General features: G+C 30.7%; 5 protein-coding genes and 1 long non-coding RNA gene across 7 annotated transcripts; 3 read left to right on the forward strand and 3 right to left on the reverse strand.

Moving 5' to 3' along the window:
- Positions 1-4,503: 4,503 nt before the first annotated feature.
- LOC122523456 lies at positions 4,504-8,828 on the reverse strand. Its single transcript, XM_043645208.1, has 2 exons — positions 7,757-8,828; positions 4,504-5,571 (listed from the first exon to the last, which is right to left on the reverse strand). Exons 1-2 carry the CDS (start codon positions 7,862-7,864, stop codon positions 5,278-5,280), a joined length of 402 nt encoding a protein of 133 aa, XP_043501143.1. The 5' UTR covers positions 7,865-8,828; the 3' UTR covers positions 4,504-5,277.
- Positions 6,497-7,266, forward strand: LOC122523457. Its single transcript, XR_006305300.1, has 2 exons — positions 6,497-6,576; positions 7,099-7,266. It is a non-coding gene; the product is annotated as an uncharacterized LOC122523457 (long non-coding RNA).
- Positions 8,829-9,985: 1,157 nt separating the features above from the next.
- Positions 9,986-13,048, reverse strand: LOC122523454 (mitochondrial dicarboxylate carrier). 2 transcript variants are annotated; one of them, XM_043645204.1, is made up of 9 exons: positions 12,904-13,048; positions 12,220-12,335; positions 11,996-12,112; positions 11,769-11,924; positions 11,501-11,667; positions 11,235-11,442; positions 11,083-11,163; positions 10,961-11,017; positions 9,986-10,871 (listed from the first exon to the last, which is right to left on the reverse strand). In XM_043645204.1, exons 2-9 carry the CDS (start codon positions 12,253-12,255, stop codon positions 10,752-10,754), a joined length of 942 nt encoding a protein of 313 aa, XP_043501139.1. In that variant the 5' UTR covers positions 12,256-12,335; positions 12,904-13,048; the 3' UTR covers positions 9,986-10,751. The 2 variants fall into 2 exon arrangements, with proteins under 2 accessions (XP_043501139.1, XP_043501141.1); XM_043645206.1 differs by lacking the exon at positions 12,220-12,335 and having other exon boundaries at positions 12,904-13,046.
- A 774-nt stretch (positions 13,049-13,822) lies between these two features.
- On the forward strand, positions 13,823-16,213 carry LOC122523453 (spliceosome-associated protein CWC27 homolog). Its single transcript, XM_043645203.1, has 7 exons — positions 13,823-14,006; positions 14,084-14,293; positions 14,357-14,557; positions 14,648-14,787; positions 14,867-15,124; positions 15,419-15,577; positions 15,662-16,213. The coding sequence occupies exons 1-7, from the start codon at positions 13,965-13,967 to the stop codon at positions 16,185-16,187; spliced, it is 1,536 nt and encodes a 511-aa protein (XP_043501138.1). The 5' UTR covers positions 13,823-13,964; the 3' UTR covers positions 16,188-16,213.
- A 1,555-nt stretch (positions 16,214-17,768) lies between these two features.
- Positions 17,769-22,550, reverse strand: LOC122523452 (calcium homeostasis endoplasmic reticulum protein). The gene is made up of 8 exons (XM_043645202.1): positions 22,356-22,550; positions 21,659-21,829; positions 20,349-21,012; positions 20,200-20,271; positions 19,555-19,942; positions 19,074-19,477; positions 18,593-18,958; positions 17,769-18,287 (listed from the first exon to the last, which is right to left on the reverse strand). The coding sequence occupies exons 1-8, from the start codon at positions 22,372-22,374 to the stop codon at positions 17,993-17,995; spliced, it is 2,379 nt and encodes a 792-aa protein (XP_043501137.1). The 5' UTR covers positions 22,375-22,550; the 3' UTR covers positions 17,769-17,992.
- Positions 22,551-22,575: 25 nt separating this feature from the next.
- On the forward strand, positions 22,576-24,248 carry LOC122523455 (eukaryotic translation initiation factor 3 subunit G). The gene is made up of 3 exons (XM_043645207.1): positions 22,576-22,680; positions 22,870-23,319; positions 23,409-24,248. Exons 2-3 carry the CDS (start codon positions 22,872-22,874, stop codon positions 23,819-23,821), a joined length of 861 nt encoding a protein of 286 aa, XP_043501142.1. The 5' UTR covers positions 22,576-22,680; positions 22,870-22,871; the 3' UTR covers positions 23,822-24,248.
- Positions 24,249-24,789: the final 541 nt, after the last annotated feature.

A 24,789-nucleotide genomic window follows, 5' to 3' on the forward strand; every position in this document is an offset into this window, starting at 1 on the left:
TTACACGAAGCGGCAACTTTTGGAAATTTTATTTCGTTTTGTTTTTTTATACAACTCTAATACGATCTTTCCATCTTATTTTTCTTCATTTTCTTATCAATTTATCAAACCATTTACTTTGTTCTTCTTCCATCTTCTATTTTAGCTTTTTTTTTCTTTTCTAATCTTAATTATCCGATCTTTACGTGATTATTTTTCACATTCAGGAGCAAACATGCAGGACGACGACGACTTGGATCAAATTTTCAAAATTTTCCGCACGATTATATTATAATCTTGACTATTTTATATAAGTATATATATATTTATTATGACGACACTATAAATCCTCATTTATTTATAAGTCATTTTTCTGTTTTTGTTCTTTTCTATTTCTTTTTATTATTTTTTTTTTTTATTTTGTTTTTTAATTTGGGCCGAAAAAGAGAATGACAGAGACAGATTGAGAGAGAGAGATAGATATAGATATGAAAAATGTGATTCTTCGTTTTTTTTATTATATATTCTCCTACATGAAAGTTCAATGATCTTTTTATTTATTAATTTATTATTGCAAATGTTTCGATACGTATTTTCCAGGAGAAAAGGAAAAGGTGAGAAACATTATTTAAACTTTGAATATAAAAATGAAATTTTTACTTGAGTTTTATTTAAAAATATTGAGAAATAAATCGTAACATAAGCTATTATAAATGTTGTTTTACTTTTTCATTTAAATATCGAGTATCATCAAGAATATGAAATCACTTTGATGTGAAACGTTCGATTTAAGTTGAATTTCAAAAGATCAAAAATATCTATACTCTTTGATCGAATGATGTGAACACGTAAATAGAAAATATTCAACGGTTTTATTCTATGTAATATTTTAAATATCAAAGGATTGAAAATGGATAGAAACTACGATATTTAATCAATTAGATTGATTTGATTTATGTCGAATATCAAAGGATCGAAAATATCACTTTGATTAATTTGATTTTCATTTCCAAATTTATTTCCTTCAAATTAAACGTTAAATATTAAACAATCAAAATAATAACTTCTTTCGATCGATTAGAAAAAATAATGAAAATTTGTAATATGAAATAAAAAAAAAAAGAAAAAAAAAGAAAAAAAAAAGATTAAAAATATCTAATTGATTTATTTTTGATTATTGAAATTAGTCTTCCTTATATATTCTCGAATAGATTTTAACACGTTGACTGCCAGTGTCACTCATGACCAGTTTTTGTTCTTATCAATGAGGGCCACGTGGGTCACCGGTGACCGGTTTTAAACACATTTTTAACATGTAAAATTAACATGGCAGTCAAGGTGTTAATTTGTTAATCAACTATTCCATACTTTCTCTCTCTTCTTCTAATCTCCATTTATCGTTGCAAAATAATTCTATGCCTTATAGCTTACGGTATCACAGAGTTACACACATCATTTCATCGCTCCTAATATATCTTAAGTTTTTATTTTATATTAATATTATTTATTATTATTATTATTGTTGTCATTGTTGTTGTTGTTGTTGCTGTTGTTGTTATTGTTTTAATTATTTAACGTGTAATTAATTAATCGATAAATTAATTCATTCATTCATGAAAAATATGCTCAAAAGATGTGAAAAGAAAAAGAAAGAATAAAAAAAACTTTAGCACGATTATTAATAATAGACTTGCGTATTATTTATATATTGTTTAAACAAATAATAAGCCGCTTTTCTCGAAGAAGAAAAGCGGAAATGGACGCAGAAGACTTCGACCGTTCCCTCGACGGACAATCCATCTCGTTTCACGTTCAACGACGTTGTGTTAACGTGCGTTTTCTTATCGTACGATCTTTTATACTGGAAAAAAAGGAAAATAAAAATAATAATCACACAGCAGACAACTATTAAAACGATAGACATTAGGATTAAATTATCAATTTACCGATGATCGCGATAATTATTTTTCTTTTTTAAATGTTTTAATAATAAATAGTTCTATCGATAGTCTCTCACGTGTATTTGTGTGTGTGTGTATGTGTGTGCGAACGCGCGCGCGCGTATGATATCTTTAGAAAAAAAAAGAAAAAAGATAATTTAAATCTTACGACAAAAAAAGAAATTGTATTTGAATTATTTAATGTAAATATAATAAAATTAAAATTCCTACGAGGTAGTCGATAAACGTCATTCTGCATCCGAATTTGATTTTTGTTTTTTGTCTTTTGCGACGGTCAAAGTTTCTCATTTTCTTTATATTGTCTTAAAGAACAAAAATTATCGTAATAATATATAGGTAACATTATTAAATAATTAAACATTTCTAGATTCTCGCCAATTAATATAGATAATTTAATATAATAACATATACAAGAATTTAACCAAAAATGTTTCTAAATGATTTATCAAATCAATTATTATTATCTCTCTTTATCGAGACGTTTATGCTTTTAATTAAGGATTCATAGTTTAATATTACGATTTGAATAATAAGATTCTACGAAAGTTACAATAAAAAAAAACAGAATAATTAATTTATTAAATAATTAAAAAACATTTTTGGTTTATCCTGTATATATATATATATATATATCTATTTGTATATAAAAAACAAGAAAGGGAGAGAGAAAAACCAAACAAAAAAAAAAGAAAACGAATAATCGACGAAACGCAAACACATTCACTTTTTTTTTAATACTTTCTACTTTTAATTTAACGAGAGTCTTTCAAAAACTTTGGTGGCCGACGCTATTCGTCTCAATTATTTATTAATATTTATTAATAAATTTTTTCTTTTGTCGTCTTCTTCTTCTTCTTCTTTATCTCGAAATAAAATCGAAAGTCAACGAATTCGAGGATGGTCCACTCTCGGAAGAGTAAAATTCAAAGATAACGGAAGAGGGGAATTAGAGGGGGAAAAAAGAAAAATCAATTTCTCCTCTCCAACCCTTTTTTTTCCTCCCTTCACTCCTTTTTTAACAACGCTTTCTGATTCGTGTGTTGTGCACGTTTACGTCGAACGCGACGATCGCGTCTTTTATATGAAAAATATTCTCTTCTCCTATCTTTTTTTTTTTTATTTCTTTTTCTTTTTCCTAATAAAAGCTATAATTAGCATTATGTTACTTTATTTTGCAACTTCGTTCCGTTCTTTTAACAATGATCTACTTATTTAAAAAAAAAAAAAAAGAAAAATGAAAGACATATTATTAACTAAAAAAAATTAAATATACAGAAAGTGGATTTAAAGTTTTACGATCACTAAAAGTTAAACACAAGTTAGTCTGCAGAAATTTATTAAAATTATTTAACGAATTTTTTTTTTCTAACCCACTCCTGTATAAGATAAATCAAAAAAGATATATAATAATTGTAGAGAAAAATATTCTACTATTTTTATACCAAGTAGACTATTTTCTTCTCTTGTTCAAATTTTAATTGTGATTTAGAAAAAAAACAAAAAAACAAAAACAAGAAAAAAGTAATCAACAATTTAAAAAAAAAAACAAAACAGTAAGATTAAATTTGATAAGGAAAAATAAAAATAGACGTATAAATGGATCATTTCTTAAACCTAATCCTGATTTTCATACGCATGAGGCACGCTTACGTCATATCGGAAATAGGCTCTAAATCGGCACGCTCATTGAACAAAATTCCTCCTCTCTTCTAATTCAAACGCATATTTTACGCATAATTCATATAATGTGTGATTCACTCATATCAATTAGAACTTCGCCATTACCAGATTTCTTTTTTCTTTCTCTCCTATTAAATCCCTTGCTTCGAGGAAGATATAAAAACTACGATCTTCAATCGACACTCCTCGGTAGTCTCGAATTCGAAAAAAAAAGTAAAATAAAAATGATGACCATTTTTTTTTTTCGAACTTGTCAAAAATCTTAAGTACTTACTTATAAGAAGGAACTTTATTTTGTTTTAAATAAAAATAATCGAACGAACTTAAAATTTAATTAATTAAAAAGAAAAAAAAATAATTCTCTAAAAAAAAAATATATAATCATTTCCTTTCGTATGTTTATTTTATTCTTTTTTTTTCTTAATTAATTAATTCAGTAAAGAGAAAAAGAAAGATCCGACTATTTTTGTTGATAAGAAAAAAAATATCATAGAAAGAAAAAAGAAAAATGATTGGAGAGAGGATCGAAGAGGTGGGGGTGGAAAGAGAAAAAAAAAGGGAGAAAGATAATCAAATTATTTTCGCAAAATTGACGAAACGTCGTCTTGGGATTGGCACTGACCTCGATCCTAGTCGTCTGAATGCATCGGAAGAAGATGCATCGAAAACTGCATACGTAACAGCAAACAGCTTCCTTTTCTTCTTCTTCTTCTTCTTCTTCTTCTTCTTTTTCTCTTCTTCTTCTTCTTCTTCTTCTCTTTCTTCTTCTTACTTCTATTTCTTCTACTTCTACTTCTACTTCTACTTCTACTTCTACTTCTACTTCTTCTTCTTCTTCTTCTTCTTCTTCTTCTTCTTCTTCTTCTTCTTTTTCTTCTTCTTCTTCTTCGTTCGTTAGCTTCGAATACGAAGCTGCATATTTCAGAGACGATCTTAAAAAGATCCTTTCTCAATCATTATCAAGCACAATAAATCGATAACAGAACCTTCCATCGATGATAATAACATTCTAAGAAGGGGAAAGAGGGTGGTGGGGCTGGCTATTGTTAGATTTTCTTTTTTCCATATAAACATATATATGATTTCATTGAAAATAGAAATCTCCCGTTAATCATAAATCTTCGAATATTTATCAAAGGAAAGAATAATTTTCAAAGGGAAACGAAAAAGAGAAAGAATTTAGATTGCATTGTATCAAGAAAATGTTGTCATCATCATCATCATCATCATCATCATTATCAGTGTTGTTAAACTTTCAAGGTCGTTGTTTAATCGAATTTATAAGATATAAAATCCTCATTGATTTAATGATCATTCTGATTCTCTTCACATTCGCCATTTTGAATACTTCTCTCTTACTAGCTGGTCAATCCAGTTTGGTCATCCCGTTGGTTGGTTGTTTGATCGGTTGGTTGTTGATTGGTTGGTAGTTTGGTTGGTAGATTGATTGGTTGATTGGTTGGTAGGTTGTTTCATTCGTTTCCCATCTCTTTCCTCATTTATTAGAGATTTACTACCACGCCGAAGGTTGATTCGGACATGATCGCGCCACCACTCCGCTATTCGGTTCAATTGTCGCGACTGGTGCCGAAGTTCGACGGATCTCGATCGGTTTCGAAACGGAACCTTGTGTCCGCATCGAAACCCTGGAACTGTTTCATGATAAGTTTCTTTGATCTTCCTCATCGTCGTCTCCTTTTTTCAAGCTTCTTTTAAGTTTGTCAACGAGACAAATGTGAAACTTGTTGAGGGAATTGGAACTACCGGTCTTTGGGGGAGAGGAGCCGGTACTTTTGCTTGGGCTCTGAAGCGAGCTCTGAGACGCTCTTGACGATGCTCGAGAGAAATGTCGAGAAGTCAAGGGTACAGACCGATGGGCTGGTGAGGTTAGAAAATCCGAACCTGGTGACGTCGACAAGGACGGTCCTGCCGATTTTGAACATTCCGATACCTGCAACAATAAACATAAAAACGAACATTCTTTTTTTTCTTCTCAATTTTTTCTTACAATTGTTTATAAAACTAATTTACTAGTATTACGTTAGCCGAAAATTTTACAAACACTACCCTTTTATATATTTGGATATTTATAATAATTACAATTATTAATCGATACAAATATTCATACCGATCTTAATAATTATGTCTATGATTGCTATTATGACTGTTCACGTTTTACTATTTGTCAAATAAAATTAATCCCTCGTGTAATACCGAACACCCAGATCGTTGAACTGATCAAACATTTGCTGCACAAATTGATCTATACAACCCCTAATTCAAATTTGCTTACGGACACCTATTTAAATTAGAAATGAAGATATTCTGATGATCGATGAACGTAACTACTATTCATTCAATAGAACGTGTATTTCCATCGAAATACGCTAGAAGATAAGATAACGATCTCAAGTAGGAACGATGTTAAGTAACAATATTTGGTGAGATAACAAAATATAAAAACGAGCGTACATTTAAAAAGAGAGTAAGAGAGAGAGAGAGAGAGAGAGAGGGACAGAAAACACATTGACGCCCGTGACCACGCACTCGCAAGAGAGTGCAAGGTTACGCGAGACTATTAGATTCACCAACCATGCGCAAGTAACACTTCCCTCCTTTTACCATACGTCTCGCGTGCGCAAGGCCGTCGTCGTTGGTCTCGATACAACATACCACTGGTGTATGTAACATGGGTATGCTACGGGATCTTCTATATGAACATCTCCAGTGGTTCTCGATCATCAAGTAGATTTTTTATTGGAATTTTTGTTAAGGAAGTTCAGATGATAACCCTCATAAAAAGTTATGATCCATACAACCGGTGTATGTATCTAACCGGTGTATGAACCTGCATACACACAGTTACAAAAGTACATCTTGACTGTTACAAAAATTTTGTTTGTAATTTTTTTAAAAGTTCAAACAATCCCCATCAAAAGTTTGGATGCATAAAACAGTATGTATGCAATATGGGATATCTTGCATACACAAAGTTACCATTATTTCTGACTTTCTATACAATTTTCTTTTAAACTTTTTTTTTAAGAAAATCTATATAATCCTTATAAGAAATTTGGGTATATACAATTGGGGTGTATGCAATACAAAACCTTGTAAAGCTACGATTCTAATCGTTTTTTATTTTGAACAAAAATTGTGTTAATTTTTAAATGAACCAAGCTAATCCCCATAAGTTATGATACGCACAACAGATATAAAATCTGTGATTCTCAATTCTTAAAAGAATTTATTTTGTAATTTTTTAGTAAACTCAAGACATAATCCCCTTCCATATAAAAATGTTACTTTGGGTAGAAAGAATTGAGTACACAATAAACGATGAAGCCCAACGAGATATTTGAGGAGGCTATTGCGCAATATCGTGACGCGCAAAATAGCAGGACACATACACAAACACGCACACATACACACATATACGTATACTTGCATTGCTTAATATTTTCTTTTCTCCCGTAAGATGAAAAGAGACAGAAGGAATGGAAACAATACAAGAAAAGGAAATGGATCGTTTATTCACGCCAACCACCAACCAGCGTAAAATTTAAATAAACTAATGACTAAGAAATGTGTGTACGTATTATATGTCTTTCTCATTGATTGTGTGGGAGATATTAAAGTACACAGATACATACATGTGATACATGTAATTGAGTCGACTCTCCCTTTCTCTTGCTCTCTATTTTATAATATAATATATATCATACTAATTTTTAAACCACCTGTATCCTTTTTTACTATTCCAAATATTAAACAAAAATATATTTCTTTTAATAATTACAATTTTTTTTCAGTAAATTCAATTTTTGCATAATTAAAATTTATGTTTAGTATCTACGAGGGTGGATTGAAAAGTTTTGAGCCTCGGTCAGAGATAAAAAACTTGTATCATTTTTTTTTATTTAAATAAAAGTAAATTCTCGACCGAAAGAAAAATTTTATTTAGGCTCAAGACTTTTCAATAAACTCACGTATTGATTTTGAAACCAGCTGTATATCTCTTTTCATATTGCTTCGAGTTTTATTTAATGAATATTTCTTTTTTTGGAGGAAATTCAAATTTAGTATAATGAAAGTTAGTTTGGCTTGTTTTTTTTCTTTTCTTGTAAATAACTCACCTTTCTACTGCGACAGGCACGAGGATTCGAACATTCGGAGGATCTCCTGTTTCGATTGGTTTTGTAAATGTCCCACTCATTTTTCATCACCGGCATCATAAACGCCATCTCTGTTGTTACGATAATACAAGCAGAGTCGAGTTCTTTTTTATCAAGTTTTATTTAACCTTCCTTTTTTTCCTTTTACCACAACTCGTTTCCTTTACCCTTCTCTCTGTCTTTCTTCTTTTTTATCAATAAAATTTTATCTCTTTCCCTTTCTCTCTCCTCTCCCTGACTTTCAAATGAAACTCCACGCGCCTTCTAGAAAGTTCAAAACGAGTTTTTTCAAGAACTCCGTGACAGCGCTGGTAGTATGATGGTAGTAGTGGTGATAATGGTGGTAAAGATGTAGTTGTTGCTGATACCAAAAAAGAAGGATTTAAAGAAACTCTTTCCTTTGGATTAAGGAAAAAGAACAACAGAGGTGATTAATCGAAAATATTGAATTAATTTTCAAATATAATCACCCGAGTATTACCAATTACGATATCAAACGTAAAGGTAATCAGTTATTCTCAAAAAGGACTCTTTCTCAACGACGCGTAATATATAATGCACGTCGATTTCGAAAGTAAGTCTTTATTTCTTTTTTTTCTTTTGCTTCCTTAAAAAATAGGGAAAGCGTGTCGTTCGTCTCGATGTCGATTGGCCGGATCCGGTGATCGTTATTTATCGGTGATGTAAATCAACACCGCAGTTAACAACCCTTTCCAAATAGAGAAATCGTTCTAACTCAGCCACCGTCTTTTCTTCCTTTTCTTCTTCTTCTTCTTCTTCCTCCTCCTCCTCTTCTACTTCTTCAAATTCTACTTCCTCTTCTTTATCTTCTGCTTCTAATTAGAAGTTGCTGACTCTGAGGTTGCTGTTTTGTTGACTTTATTTAGCCGACTGGAAAACTGCATAGATACGCGTGTGTGTATATATGTGGTATGTGTATTTCGCGCGTTAGCCTTTTCAAAATAGTCCGACGTCAACAGAGTCCGATCGGTTCGACGGTCTGCTACAGAATGAGCACGTTAAGGGGGGCGATCTTGTTGGTAGGTGTTTGACGGCGCCTAAGAGTGGGGTGTAAGGTACGGAAGACGATTGGATGATCGCGAGGCGGGACTGCTACTACGTCATCCCTTACCATTGATTTTCCAATGTTGATACACACTACGGCGTGACGTGGTTTTCGGATTGATTTCTTTTTTCTACGCGGTTCCTTCTCGATCCCATCTAATGTAAGTAAATACTTACACAAAAATATAGAAAACCTGCCAACTATCATTGTATGTATGATTAGTTAGTATACACAAAAGAGGATATCTTAAAACATTGTTTTGCAACTTTGATACGAAATGACGCATTAAATGATACCTTGATCGATACGAGCAGAATAAACTACTCCAAGGTTAACATTTAATCTCGTCGCGACGTTAATAACTGTTAATAGGACAAAATAGATGCTATTCAGATTGTATAAACAAAATCTATGTATGCGTAGACGTTAAAGATGTATATACTTTTCTATTGCACTAATGGGTAAGGAAAATAACAGGAAAAAAATATCATACAATGATTATCGTACCGGATTTCTTTTCAGCTAATATCAAGGTTATTTTATATAATGATATAATGATATCATTTTGTTAAAATGATATCCTGACAATCGATAATCTCGTAAGGATTCCTATCTGCTAGATTTTTACATTCAATAAAATAACAATTGTGGAAAAGAAGCGACGTTAATCGTGCACATAAACTCCAGATTTCTACTACTACCGACTAAACAAGTACGATTGTAAGATTGTCTCTTAAATCTTTGTTAAATTAATATTTTATTTTTCTCAATAATCATTATTTGATTCTAAGCTATTTATTTTATTAAATTGTGTTAAAAAAATTGTAAAATGTCTATAATACTCATTTGTGAGCAATTGATAAGTTATCGACTTAATAAAATAATAAACACAATATATAAACGTATTACCATGTATTGATAAAATAGAAATCTCTAGAAGATATAATATTTAAATGTGCTACCATCTATTGATATTTAAGAATTTTTGCTATTGATAATATTCGAAACGTATTACCATCCATTGATAACATAACAATTTATCATACAGATACAAAATGTTACAATTACAATTTTTTAGTTGTTTTTCTTTTAAAGTTAGGAATATGAAGAAAAACAATGCGTAATCATTGTATAATAATTAATTCTTCTTGTAAACATAACAAATATACATGTATATTGGCAATTACAATGTGGACGCTTAAAATATAATAAATATTTCGATCTGAAAATATATTTTACTTTCGAGCAAACGAAAGATTTTTTTCAGATGTGCGTATAGCAAATATTTATTTAAAAAATATCAGTTTTGGATAGAGACACCTAAAATTCTCGTTCATTGTACACTACGTACGTATAATGATAGCAATTGTGCATATCGTACGCATGTAATTGATCCATGTGATTAAAATATCCGAATCTTACGTAGACCTGCTAGTAAAACACATTCGGATATCATTAAAACAATGAAATCAATCAGTTGCGTACATATAAACGTTAATATAAATACAAATGTATATCATTTTATATATGTATACGTATATGCCTGCATATAAATAACAATCAATAGTATTTACATGGAATGTATAATTGAAAAATACACAGCGACTTGTTTCTTTTAGGGAACAGAATTTACGCATACATAAGCAATTCCTTCTTTTTCTAATTACTATTGCACGAATAATCTCATTTAAAAATAATATGAATTAATTGTGCAAAATGTTTGTAAAATAATTACACGCGTTAATATGGTAACGAAGAAGATATAGACATAGAGTAAAACTGACAGTTTACACAAATCATCAATAAACCCTATACTCTTTTATGTGCATTTTAGCACGTACGGAACAATATTTCTTAAGTTAATTTTATGTCTAAAGAAACAGAAATATCTCACTGAGATTTTGGTTTTTCATTTGATATTGGAATACCAAAATAGACCCTGAGTTGTTCAAGAAATAGAAATGTGAGAACTGTTTGTGGAGCTAGTCGTATAAATGCTGGCACATATCCCTATAATAATTTGTTGTTAATACAGAATAAATAAAATTTAATGTTATTATTATGTTTTTCTTTGAAGTAAATTTTATATTCGAACTCACCTTAAAAAAAGCTAATGGTCCGAGTTTGGCAGTATATAAAAAGAGATCCGCAAAGTTCTGTAAAAAGATCAAACAAATTGTTAATGATGCTAAAACCATAAAAAATATTTATTAATACTCACCTTGAATTGTCCAACCTTGGCATTCATTGCACGCGTTTTTAGAACATCCAATGGTTGTGTTAATGTTGTAGCTACAGCACCCTTGTGTAAATAAAATTATTGTAAGTCTTACAGATAAGTAACATATATTGATAAAAAATAATAAAACTTACTGCGCATAGGCTTGAAATTACATGGGTCGTAGGATTGTCTGTAAAATAATCACTAGACAATAGAATTATTTTAATTTGATCATAAAAACTTAATTGTCCTATTGTCATTAGCACTGCTCTTCCAGTTGCAGTAGAACAACCACTAAACAACCGTAATACACCTTCTTCTTTAATGACTCGTACTAACCCATCTAAAGCGTGCTTGTAACTGCAAAATTGAAAATTATTACTATTAAATAAATAAAATTTATTTATGCATTACTTACTTTCTTCTAAGGTGTGACGGTAACTTAATATCATTTTGCATCCTAACATTAATCACATCTCCTGGAGTACCAACAACTCCGCCAGCAGCACCTGTACATCCAGCCAAAAGCAGCTTTTGATAAAATGGCATAGGATTCCCATGTGATTCAATCTTCTGCTTACCTACCTAAATATAAATATTAATATTAAAAAGTTATATCATCTTGGAATACTAATTTTTAGATATTTATGAATTTTCAAATATAAATAAAAATAATATAAGCGTACCTCATAAGCACCAAATCTTGTCATAGAATACGTAAGCTGACGAAGTAAGGAAGCAGTGAGACCGTTGTACAAAGCTAATATACCATCCTTTTTAATAATAGTTACAGTAGAGTGTATCGCAGATATTCTACCTTCTTGTTGAGTTTGCATATGAACCTAAAATAGTTACAATATTATTTTATTTATTTTCTTGTCACCGCGTAAAAAAAAATAATCCAACATAATACCTTGAGCAAATCCAATGGATGTGTAACACATGCGGCGCCAGCAGAAGCAATTCCTCCAAAATACCAGCGAGATAATTTGTTTATATCCGTCATCTTGTCCTCTTTTTTAATTTGTAGCTGTAAATAAGAAACAAAGAAATTAGTATAAAATGTTGACACAACAAGAAAAAGACAATGCTTGAAATAAATAATAAATTTACAAACTATTACATAAACTGACTTACATTGTTTTTTTTTTTATTATAAACTAGAACATCCATAATAAATTTTCCAATAATATCATGATGTTAATTTAACGTAATTTAAATAAATAATTTCAGACGTGTATATACATATGATACTGAAAACATACAAGAAACAATTAATTAGAATAACAATTTAATAATAAATATAATAAAGGAAAATAAATTTTTTTTTTGTATTTTCATGTAAAATGAAAAACAAGATTATAGAAAATATTTTTTAATATTATAAATATTTTGTTTTATAAATAAATAAATTGTATAATAAAATATCTCAAAAAAATATGCTAAAAAAATCATATAATTGTACCAATCCTTCAGACAAATGTAATAAGTAAGACTGCAAAATGTAGTTTGCTATTACAAAACAGAATGATAAGAAAGACGATATAAATAGATTAAAATATTCATTATCTCAAATAACCACGCTATATATTCATATATACATGCATACATGTATTACATTCATATAAAACCGTTAAAAGAAAAAAGAAAAAAGGAATGAATTAAATAATAATTAAAATTTGCATAAAATAAAAACTTACACATAAACATATGGAATAAATATTAAATTATGAATAAAAAGAATATTTTTAATACAATTTAATAGAAATCAAAGAAATAAAGATACTTATAGATTAAAAAAATAAAAGGATGAATGCTTACAATTGATTTGGATGATAAGAAGAATTACATATCACTATGAACGAATATCACTGTATTCCTGGAGGGGAACTGAACTCTGACTGACGTAACGTATCCGTGGTATCGGCACAGTTCCCTATGGTCAAACTCCAGAGTTGTATACATATATTTATTCGTATATATTAGAAGCGCACGCATCAGCTGATTATTTAGCACACATGTAATACACACATTGTACATATATCTAATACATATACTAGATGTTCCATAATAAATGGAACTCACTTCAGAAATAACCAAGGAATCAAAATCAATTTAAAAAAGTATGTCCTATTTGACCTTGGTTTAAAAAATACCCAGAAATAAATGAATTTTGTGTTTGTACGAATTTTTGTTCATTGTTTTATGTTCCTTGTCACTCCTAAAGTGGATCCCATTTATTACAAGACACCTTGTATATTTAATATCTATATGCGCATGTTGGAAGTTTACCTTGGCCCACATGTTATCCTGATTAATAAATTATTTTTAAAATGTGTATAATAAATTTGCAAGGATAATAAAATAATTTAATAACTTTTAGCTAACCTTACTTATTTATTTTTCCATTAAGAGTTATTCAAATTAATCTTACAATTCATATGTACAATTTTAATTAAATTTAATCATTCAAATAAATGTACGCGTTTAGTGATTCACTGATTTACTTCGAAAACTACAAATTTGATTATTTAATTAAATTAATACTTACTTTTTTATTTATTTAATTTTAAAATATTCATTATGATATTATCTCTTTCTCTGCATTTTTACATTATTTATTTAAAAAAATAAAAATTAAAATGGCGCGAAATTGAATTTTTGATTGCAGTTAACTTGCAGCGCCATCAGTAAATTTAAAAAACTTAGTGGCGCCGTCTGTGGAATTAAATAGTTATTATTGTTATTCTAAAAACTTACGTGACAAAGTTATAGTTTATAATCATTTGATTAAAGTTATTATAATTATATATTATTTATCCTATACACAAAAAGTAATTATTTAATTGAGTAATGCTATTGTGATACATTAATTAACAAAAATGAGTAACGTCTATATTCAAGAACCTCCTACGACAGGAAAGGTTAGTTAAACTTTTATAAAATTAAATAAATCAATTGAATTGATTGTTCTTGATGAATTATTGTTTTTATTGATTAGGTTTTAATGAAAACATCCGTTGGAGATATAGAAATCGAATTATGGGCAAAGGAAACTCCTAAAGCTTGTAGAAATTTTATTCAATTATGTATGGAAGGTTATTACGACAACACAATATTTCATCGAGTTGTTAAAGGGTTTATAGTTCAAGGTGGTGATCCAACAGGTACAGGAGAGGGTGGTGAGAGTATATACGGTGCTCCTTTCAAGGTAAATAAAAAATATAATTATTATGAATGAGAATATTTATTAAATAATAAGTTTATATTTTAGGATGAATTTCATACTAGGCTGCGATTTTGTCGAAGAGGTCTTCTTGCTTCGGCTAATGCTGGCAAGGATGATAATGGCTCACAATTCTTTTTTACACTGGCTGCTACACCAGAATTACAAAACAAACATACCATTTTTGGCAAAGTCATCGGAGAAACTTTGTACAACATGCTCAAGCTTGAAGAAGCTCTTGTCGACGAAGTAATTTAATTATATTTTATTTAAAAGAATTATATGGAAGATGTTAAATGATAAATGAATGTTTTATTATTATTATTTTCTATTTTTAAGGATGATAGACCTATTTATCCACAAAAGATATTGAAAACAGAAATTTTGAACAATCCATTTATGGATATCGTACCACGTATTGAATCCAAGAAGAATAGCGATGTAAAAGAAAGTAAAAAAGAAAAGAAAACTGGAGTGAAGTAAGTATTATAGAAATTTTTGTTATTTCTTTCTAGATTAGGTAAACATTAACATGTATGACAATAATCATTTTTATAGAAATTTTAAGTTATTGTCTTTCGGTGAAGAAGCGGAAGAAGATGAGGAAGAATCTGTGATTTTGAATAAGCAATTGAATAATAAAGCTAAATCAGCTCATGACCGGTTATCAGATCCTAAATTAAGTTCGCAACCAGTTATTGATACCAGTGAACCACCAAATAAAAAATTAAAAGAAAGTGATGACGTTGATTCTGAAAGCGACGACAATACATTGCAATCTTCTGAGCAAATAGCAGCCATCGCAAAAGAAAAATCGTGAGTTGAAATTATATCCTTAAAAAAAAAAAGAAAAAGAAAAAAAGAAAAGAACATTAAATCTATGTACAACTGAAATGAAATTTTTAAAGTTTCTCCTGTAGTCTTTCGGAAAATATTTGAACGATCGATACTCCCCCGTTTCTCCCCCACCACTCAAATAACTTTAAGATCTTTCATTTTTCGTATCGCTTAAAAATTTTCGGTACCCTCCCAAAAGAACTTTCATTTCAAAAAAACGAAATTATAATTCATAACATTTAATTTATTATTAATTTTATTTATTACTTTTAGAGAAATGACTGAGAGGGTGAAAAATAAATTGAAAAAAAGTAAAAAGACGAACGAATCAACAAAAACTGGATCCACTAAAGCAATCGATAACGAAAACGTAGAAGAAGAGGAGGAATATTATTTTGGAAAAGAATTATACGAAGAACGTAAAAAAAAAGTGTACGTACGCATAAAAATAAAATAATTGTGAGTATTATTTTTATATACATTTATTTAAACTCATTATTCTATTCGTAATAACAGGGAAGCGATTAAGAAAGAAATTCGTGACTTGAAGCGCACTGTTCAGAATGAGAAGAAAGAGAAAGAAGCTGATAAAAAGATTGAGAACGATAAACAGGAACAAAAAAGAAAACAGAGTGAAATGTTGAAGGATTATTTGCAGACTCAGGAAGAGTATAAAAAAGCAAAACAGAAAATACCTGCAAAGGGTAAAACACGTGAGGATTTTACTTTAAATCTTTTAAGTAAATTCAGGAATAAACTTCAAGATACTAAAGAGTGTACGAAGAGTAGTTCGAGTACAATGAAAGATGTGGAAGATGAGGAAGGAGAAGCTAAAGATGATGTGGAGGACGAATTGTGGATGGCGCATATTCTGCGTTGTGAAGAAAAAGCTCCAGTACTTGCGAAAGATGCTAGTACAAAGGATGATGATTGGTTTGAAATTTATGATCCACGAAATCCGTTAAATAAACGTCGGAGAGGTGAATCGACGAATAGCTCGAGAGATGGTAAAAAAGATAAAAGTCATTCGCGTAGAAGATAATTATAAATTATATATATATATATATATATTATTCTGTATTTTTATTATAATCTTAAGCATATACTTTACAATGTGTATAATTATATATATATGTATATATAATTATACCTTAATTTTTTATACTTTTTTATATATAAATATTTTTTTATCATACATTTTTAATAATTCGATCAAAATTTAAATTGCCGAGTCGCGTTTGTAGAATTCATGAATTTAGAAAAATACCTTTATTAAATTGACTAATTAATTTTTTTTACGTTATAAGATACTGTATATATAAAAATTACTGATTAAATTAATCCAAGCGAATTCGGTAAATGTAGTTGCTTTTTCAACATTACAACTACAGTTGCATTATTAAAAATACCACGATCTCAATTGATTAAACTACGTTTAAAAAAAAATTAAAACCTGTTTCAACGATACAAAATAATTCGAATGATTAGTAAAATATAATATTTACAATTATCTGTAAATATGTGTACAAAAAAAAACGAAAAGATAAAAAGGGAACAGTCGATCATGCGATATTCGTTTTGAAAATATCCGTATACACTTGTATATATATATTTAATATAATTATTATTTATTAACTTACTCAATACAAGTACTTAACGTCGAGTTTCATGCAGAATAGTCACATGTACTTGGCTGCACGACGGTTGTACTCTCATTTATTTTTTTTTTATTTTTAATATGCTCGTTAAGAGCGCAAAATTTGCTCGAGTTAATTGCTTTCGAGAACGATGAACTTTTTAGGCGGGGCAAACTGTAGAGTAGGGTTTTTTCTGTCACATATTGTATACATTCATAATGTTGCCATAAAAATTCTTTCTCACTATCAAACTTGCTTACTTTACAGAGATTTCTTTCATTAAGTGCTTCTCGATATTTAAACGCACTAATTTTTTCTTACAATCGGAAATTCGGTTTAACAAATGAATCATTTGATTAATAGTTTTTTTTCAAAGAAATATACAATTGCAATATGCCTATGCTAAAGAATTTCATTAAATGTAGAAATAAAGAAGAAAAAAAACAACATGCGAACGAATATGTAATCAACTTTATCATTTACTATTTTGTTGTGTTGTTGTTGTTAGTTCTTTTACAAATTTATGAATAATTATAAATTATATTATATGTCGTGTGTGTCACTTTTGATGCATAGAAATTATTTTTTGTAACAACCGACGGTTACAGACAAATTGAAATGATCCATCATAGGGCTTACAAGAAAGATAGACACAATTTTCATGGAAACACAAATATATACAATAAAATATAGTAAATTAAAATTTGTAAAATTAATTTCTAAAAAAATCTAAATATTTTTCATAATTAAATTTTGTATAAAATCCTCTTACACGGTTCAAATTAATTGTAAAGTGAAATATGTCGATCATTAACCCTTTCGTTATTAGCGACTCATATATGAGTCGTTCAAGTAAAATCCCCGTATGAACGACCAACCGACCGACCCATATAGGGGTTGTAACATGGAATGATGGTGAATTTATATGAAAGGATATTCGCGTCAAAGCATGCCAAAACGAAAGGATTAATGACTAAGTCTTTTACTTGTAAAAGTAAATGATTTATTAGTAGAATTTAATAATTGGTATGAACAAGTGTATTGAAATTCAGCCCTCATAGGCAGAACAATAGAAGAAATCGTTGACAAATTGTGTCGATCTGTTTTCGACGCCAAGATTTTCTTTCTCTTTCTTTTTGTTATTCTCGATAATACGCCTATCTCTTTCATTTTGTCCTGATATCACCTTATTTTCATCTTATTGGTATATTCAGTCCCGTTCTCCCCTTTCCTCGGCACGTTCCTCCGCTCTTGCTTTCATTCTAGTAATGAACGCTTGTCCTTTGCTCTTACGAAAATTTTCGTATGGATCGTTCAAATTAATACCGACTCCTTTGTATTGGTCATTTTTATCTCGAATTTCACCCCCCGATATAGGAGCCTCGATACCTTGTTCATTAGCACCTAATCCAGCACCAGCCCAGCCCATTTTTTTTAACAACTGGTGTCCTTTATTACTTTCATCGAGACTTATCTCTTGCGGAGCTTTGCTATATGTTGATCCACTAAATAAAAAATAATTATCATTTATACAAATCAAATATGTTTATGATAACAAATTTCCAATAGGAAACAAAAATTATTATCATAAAACCCAGCGCGCCACTTTGGGAATGAAAATACACATATTCTTTAAATTGGATATATATAAAAATACTATTTTTATGTATTTAACACAAGAAGTTATAATATTCACTGAAATGATTAATAATTAATAATAAATAATAATTATGTTTAATGTTTAAATAGAGAAGAATCTGGAACGCTGTGTTCTCACAATAATAAAGTAAAATAAAATAAAAAGACTTACAGAAAACTTGGAGGAGTTGGACTACGATCCTGTCGGTCTAATCTCCTATCAGGACTTCGATCCTTATTGCTGTTTCTTCTTCTACGACTTCTAGTATTATGATTACTATTGCGACTATTTCGTCTATGATTCGCCGTTGGTGATCGCGATCTACTCCTACCCCTTGACCTCGATCGCGATCTACTACGAGATTTGCTTCTGTAACGTTTCTTTGGAGGACTAGGACTTTTTGATCTTGGCCTTAAAATGGGCGAGGGTGATTTTGATTTTTGTCTAATTCCAGCTACAATGTCTTCTTCTTTGCGTTTGCGCGCTAAATTCTTTGCTTTGTAATATTCGTAGAGACCAAGTTTCTCCCATCCATCGCTAAAATAAAAATTTGAAAACATTTATATTATAATTGATTTATACAAATAGTAATATACAAGTAATATTAGTTGGTTTATATTACCATAGATAAAATAAATTAATTACAACTCACCTGTCTCTCGGTGAATCGTGATTTGGAGGTGCATAAAAAGCTTCTACAGCAGCAACCAATCGATCACTGGGTGGTGCAGGTGGTGGAAGTCTGATAGCATCAGGATCTAATGGTTTGTATTCTCCATCTTCAAGTTTGATGAGGGGAACCATCAAACCAGCAGGTAATTCAAAGTATGGCATGCTGGGCATCAGATCTTCGACGGATGGTTCGTGAATGACAGGCGGTGGACCGAATCCTGGCGGTGGTTTAGAAAAATCTGGTAAAGGAACATTCGAGAATGGTGGTGGTTCGTTTCCTGGTGGTACACCCCAACCAGGTGGGGGTTGACTAAAGTTAACATCGCTACCCATTGGTCCGCTGGGACCAGTGTGATTAGGTGGTAGTGCCATGTTTTGTTGATTCTATAAAAAACATCATTTTATAAAAACCAATGTTAACACCACTGGTAAAATACAAATGATACAATAAAATAAAATACCAGTTGCGGAGGTGGTGCTTTCAGTTGCTGATCAATTGCAATTTTTTGCTGTTCAATATTTTGAATTTGTCTTAAAGCATGCGTAACGAATGCTTGATGTTGAGCTTGATAATTGTCAAATGTTTGTTTTGTTGAAGTTGTAATAGGAGTAATAGCACTGGCATGTTGAGATACCAAATTAGCTTGATATTCTGACCATGATGCACTGGGTTGTTTCAATTTATCTATAATTCCTTCGTCAAAGTAATTATTCTTTGATTCCCAAAGGCTTAATAATTTGTTAAGCTTGTTAAGTTGTTCTTCGGATGCGGCTAATGAAGTATTACAGAACATGGGTACAACTACACTTTCCATCGCCTTTCGAAGATCCATAGATTTTTTTCTAGCGCTAAGAAATGTTATACTTTGCAAATATATATATGTATATATATATAAATATATAAATATACATACAGATGCAAGCATAATTATAAAAAATATACATTTCATAGATAATCTCACAATTAATAAAGAATTTCTATTTGATTGTAAAAATACACCTAATACTATTAATCAAATATCACACACATACAAAGTCGATGAAATATTTAATAATATAATCAAACTAAATGATTGGCGTATTCTTAGAAAAATTCATATACTCACCAATGATGCAAGACATCGTTTACCAAATATATAATGTGTAGCTTATGGCTAAATGTCGATCCTTGGATAACTCTGTAACAAAAACATATGTTAAAAGATATTTTCAAATAAAGTAATGATTATTTCATTTAATAACAATATTACACTACTTTTTTAATAAATGGTCAGCAACAACTTGATTGCTTTGTGGCGTAACAGAATTTTGAAGAATCCAAGCTTTTCCCGCACTTATGCTGTCTTTGGTACAGCTATCGATAATGGGTTGCAAAACAGTATCAAATGCTGTTAGATCAGTGTTGGTAGTTTGAGCATTATTTTGCAGAGCTGTTTCTTGAGCTTGTCTAACTGCATCCTCGACTCTGCCTTGTTGTTGAGCCATCAATGCAGCATGTTGAGCAGCAAGATTTTGTTCCGATTGTCTAACTTGTTCCTGCAGAGTCGTTTGTTGCGATTGAAGATTGGCCAGTTCTGTTTGAAGCCATGCTGGTGGGCCACCGATGTTAACCGCTGGTGTGACTCCACCTATAGGTGGGTTTACACCTCCCATGGCAGACGGTACCGTTCCAATTGGTGGTCCGGTATTAGTTGGTCCTCCAATTTGTCCGGGTACACCTGGTATCACTGTACCAGCCGAATTTCCCACTGGTCCAATTCCAACTACCGGATTTAATCCATTGTTCTGAGTATTTAGGCCAGACGTTAGATTGACGTTATTCAGCGACTGGGTGGCGGTAGCGGCTGTTTGCTGCTGCTGCGAAACGTTTAAACGTGGGTCTGCATTTTGCATTGGATTTATTCCTTTTTGCTTTAAAACTGTAAACGAATGACGGTTGATTATTGTAAGATGTTTTATTTCTTCAATTTGTTATTGAAAAAGTATACAAATAGTCCAATTTCTGTTCTGTATTATCTTTACTGGTGCATAATTTAATTCTTGGCGGGTTTATTAGAGAAGTATACATATAATCAAAAAAATCCGGTAAGTCTTTTGGGAGCACTATATTCTTTTCCCTGTTTTTATATTTCTATATTACAAGGGCTTTACAGGGTATATACATTATATGGGATTATTTATACCTCCCACATAGATTTAAGCTTTACACCGACAATGTACTCCGTATTACATAAGTTCCAGTAAGAATCTTAAAACTAATTCTTCTCAAAATCGCCATTGTCGAGGAATACAAGATGTCTTTAGCAAAAGCATTCTGCTTAACAAATAGCAATCCCAAAATCTTGAAACCAAGTGCTCACATTTGATGATTAATTGTACGATGAATTCAGAGACCCTTTCAACCGTATCTCTTATTTTTTTATATTAATATTATTAATATTATTACTTTGATTTATTTATAGATATATTTTTTTTTGGTCAAACTCATTCCTTGTTCGTTGAATAAAGCATGGCCTTTATGCTTCTCAATTGTTGGTAGCTGTTAAGGGGCTGTATCCCACTTACTGGCTTGCTCTGTAGTCACTTTGTACTGATAGTAGTTGAAGTGTTCCCCGCCAAACAAGAAACCAAACTTAGGGTTGTCCTTCTGCTTGTTTTTGGTCATCTGCTCGAACTCTGGTCCATTGCGGGCGACAAACTGTGCCAGTTTGTCAATGATGTTCCGTAACTCTGTATCTACATGTTATATCAAAACAAATAGAATTAGAGTCATCGATTAGTGTTAAACGATAAAATCCATAAAAAATAAATAATAAAATTAAAAAAAAAAAATAAAAATAAAAAAGAAAGAAATGTAAAAGTAAACGTAAAGTACATGTTAGAGAAATATAAAAGAATATTGCATCAAATATTGAACCCTGTCCTAAAAAGTGTGCCCATTGTAACCTGAAAATTTGAAATAGTTCATATTGAACATTCACCGAGTTAGGGTGATACATAACACATTGATCTCCAGCTTTGATCAAAATGAAAATGCTAAAACGATTAATCATACAATATTACGATTAATACGAATACGTGATATCATTCGTAAATTTTCAATTAAAGGTGAAAATATATGTGTGCGGTAAGATCGCGCGCACGGTCATTCCTTTTTCTTTTTCTCTCTTTCTCTCTTTTTCTCTCTCTCTCTCGCCCTCTCTCTTTCTCTCTTTCCCTCTGTGATCGTCGTCGTCGTCGAGCTTAATAATTGTTTATTTACCTGTAGGTGCTTGGTCCATTATAGCGACTTCTTTCGAGTACTCTTCCAAGTTAAATAATTAAAGTTGCTTTTACAAAATTGGACCTTCTTTTTTATACGATCGGAATTTTCCTCCGAAAAACATCATCTACTCACAGTGGACACAAGACGCTACAAATCGCCATTTTTACTTTAATTTGTTCCTTAACCATCAGTGGCGCCATCATCGCTAACCATACTTGAGAACCTAAGTCACATCCGGAAATACCGCCATATTAATCGCATTTTGCTGTCTGCGTTCTGATTCTCGTTAATTGTATCCTACAGTTTTTCTTCGTATTTTAAGGTAATTGTTTTTATATTTTTTACCGAGTTCCATTAATCTATCGTTAAGTATGGATTTTTTAAAAATGTTGTTATCTCTACAAATTATCTCCTGATTTTCGTATACTTCTTGTACGACAATATGATTTTCAATCGTTTCTGACGTATATATCAGCAATACGGTTTATTGTTTATTAATCTTAATTTATAGAAATGCCGGTAGCATCTGAAATTAAGTCCAGCTGGGCAGATGAAGTCGAAGAAGAAGGAGGAGTATTACCTCCACCTTCTGAGGTTTATGAGAATGGATTTAAGATACTTACAGAGTATAAGTATAATCAGGATAATAAGAAGGTTAAGGTAGTAAGTACTTACAAAATTGAACGTCGCATAGTATCAAAGACCATTGCTGCAAGGAAGAATTGGGCAAAGTTTGGAGACTCCGCTGATGACAGACCAGGTCCCAATCCTGCTACTACAGTTGGTGCGGAAGATGTCTTCATGCAATTTATATCTAGTAAAGAGGAAGAAAATAAAGTCGAAGAGGATACTCTAGATAAGCTTAAAAACATGGGTGATAAGGGTGTCGTTAAATGTCGTAATTGTAACGGTGACCATTGGACTTCTAAGTGTCCATACAAGGATACTGTACTTGCTGGAGGTAAATATTTTTACAGCGAGTTTTACAGATTCTTTTTCTAACTATTATTATTATTATTATTATTTTATTATTATTATTATTATTTTTAGGTAAAGTACCAGATGATAAGAAACCTCTTGTAAGTCCCGCTGTTCCTGGAGCAATGGCTGAGTTGAAACCACAAGGAAGTAAATACGTTCCACCGAGTATGCGAGATGGTGGCAACAAGCGTGGTGATGCTATGCAAATGCAGAGAAGAGACGATACTACAGCCATTCGTATTTCCAATTTATCTCAGAGTACTACAGATGCTGATTTGGATGAACTGGTTAAATCGTTCGGAACGGTTGTGAAACAATACTTAGCAAAGGAAAAACAAACAAATTTGTGCAAAGGATTTGCATATGTACATTTCAAGTATAGAGCGGAAGCTGCTAAAGCTATTGCCACTCTCGATGGTTATGGATACGATCATCTTATTTTAAGCGTAGAATGGTCCAAACCTCAACAACAAAGTAACTAATTCAATTCGATGTAAAACAATAAGAGAAAATCTTTACGGTGAACTTAATGGGTGTGGCTGTGCCAAGTTGTGAAGTCTCAGGACAAGTAAACAATATTCAATATTTTTCACGTTTTCATGTTTTCCATTTTTACATCTGATATTTCCAATGAATACAACACTTTCATGAAATGACAATTTGTAATCTTATATAAACCGAATTCAAATGAGGTCAAAATTATATTATTCTCGATGACACAACTTGTCACCAATTTATTTCAATTTTCAATCAAGTTTTGCAGTAAAGTAATTCTCTTTAAAACATGATTTATTGGATTATTTTTTTATTTAAAATTGATTGTAAATAGAAACGATATTATATACATAAGCATTGATTATTACTATGAATATAATTAACAGCCCAATTATATTAACACTTGGTAATGCAGTATGATTTATCGATAATACCTATCCTTTATTTATTGTCCAATCGAGTTCCAGTAAATTCCAATACAATTTGATTTCAACTTATTATAAATTAAGTAACTAGATATCTCTTAACAAATTATTTTATATGGTTTCATAAAAAGTTTAATTATGTTTATTTTGTGTGTAGATTTTTAAAATTTTTATTATTATTTTTTAACCATTTCATTACTAACGACCCTTATAGAGATCAGTCGTTCATGCGAGACCTTTGCATGAAGAATCCTTAAATGGATCGCTTATACAAGATCTTTGCATGGATGATCCGTATATGGGACGCTAGTAATGAAAGCGGGTTAAGAAAGTAGGTGATAAAAAATGAATGCTGAGCCAAGAACTGTATACGTAGAAAGTGTGATAATATAAAAAGCAAGGACATATATTTTTTGTTCTTATTGTTTCTGTGACATAACTATAATATGATTAATACTAGATAGTCTAAGTACTTCGAGACGGTAACTATAGTTAACAATTATATAATGCTCCAATGAGCTTAGTCACCA

Source organism: Polistes fuscatus, unplaced genomic scaffold (genome assembly GCF_010416935.1).
Source record: "Polistes fuscatus isolate 324 unplaced genomic scaffold, CU_Pfus_HIC Scaffold6, whole genome shotgun sequence".
NCBI lineage: Eukaryota > Metazoa > Arthropoda > Insecta > Hymenoptera > Vespidae > Polistes > Polistes fuscatus.

What these genes read in the sequence shown, in the direction of transcription:
- LOC122523456 (XM_043645208.1), bottom strand. Translation starts at nt 7,864, where the DNA reads ATGGCGTTTATGATGCCGGTGATGAAAAATGAGTGGGACATTTACAAA. An exon ending in GTGCCTGTCGCAGTAGAAAG is followed by an intron (nt 5,572 to 7,756) that starts GTGAGTTATTTA and finishes TTATTGTTGCAG; the next exon opens with GTATCGGAATGTTCAAAATC.
- LOC122523454 (XM_043645204.1), bottom strand. Translation starts at nt 12,255, where the DNA reads ATGGATGTTCTAGTTTATAATAAAAAAAAAAACAAT. An exon ending in TAATTTCAAGCCTATGCGCA is followed by an intron (nt 11,164 to 11,234) that starts GTAAGTTTTATT and finishes TATTTACACAAG; the next exon opens with GGTGCTGTAGCTACAACATT. An exon ending in GACCATTAGCTTTTTTTAAG is followed by an intron (nt 10,872 to 10,960) that starts GTGAGTTCGAAT and finishes AAATTATTATAG; the next exon opens with GGATATGTGCCAGCATTTAT.
- LOC122523453 (XM_043645203.1), top strand. Translation starts at nt 13,965, where the DNA reads ATGAGTAACGTCTATATTCAAGAACCTCCTACGACAGGAAAG. An exon ending in AACCTCCTACGACAGGAAAG is followed by an intron (nt 14,007 to 14,083) that starts GTTAGTTAAACT and finishes TTTATTGATTAG; the next exon opens with GTTTTAATGAAAACATCCGT. An exon ending in GAAAAGAAAACTGGAGTGAA is followed by an intron (nt 14,788 to 14,866) that starts GTAAGTATTATA and finishes TCATTTTTATAG; the next exon opens with AAATTTTAAGTTATTGTCTT.
- LOC122523452 (XM_043645202.1), bottom strand. An exon ending in GCTGACCATTTATTAAAAAA is followed by an intron (nt 20,272 to 20,348) that starts GTAGTGTAATAT and finishes TTTTTGTTACAG; the next exon opens with AGTTATCCAAGGATCGACAT. An exon ending in AAGCACCACCTCCGCAACTG is followed by an intron (nt 19,478 to 19,554) that starts GTATTTTATTTT and finishes TGTTTTTTATAG; the next exon opens with AATCAACAAAACATGGCACT.
- LOC122523455 (XM_043645207.1), top strand. Translation starts at nt 22,872, where the DNA reads ATGCCGGTAGCATCTGAAATTAAGTCCAGCTGGGCAGATGAAGTCGAA. An exon ending in GGATACTGTACTTGCTGGAG is followed by an intron (nt 23,320 to 23,408) that starts GTAAATATTTTT and finishes TATTATTTTTAG; the next exon opens with GTAAAGTACCAGATGATAAG.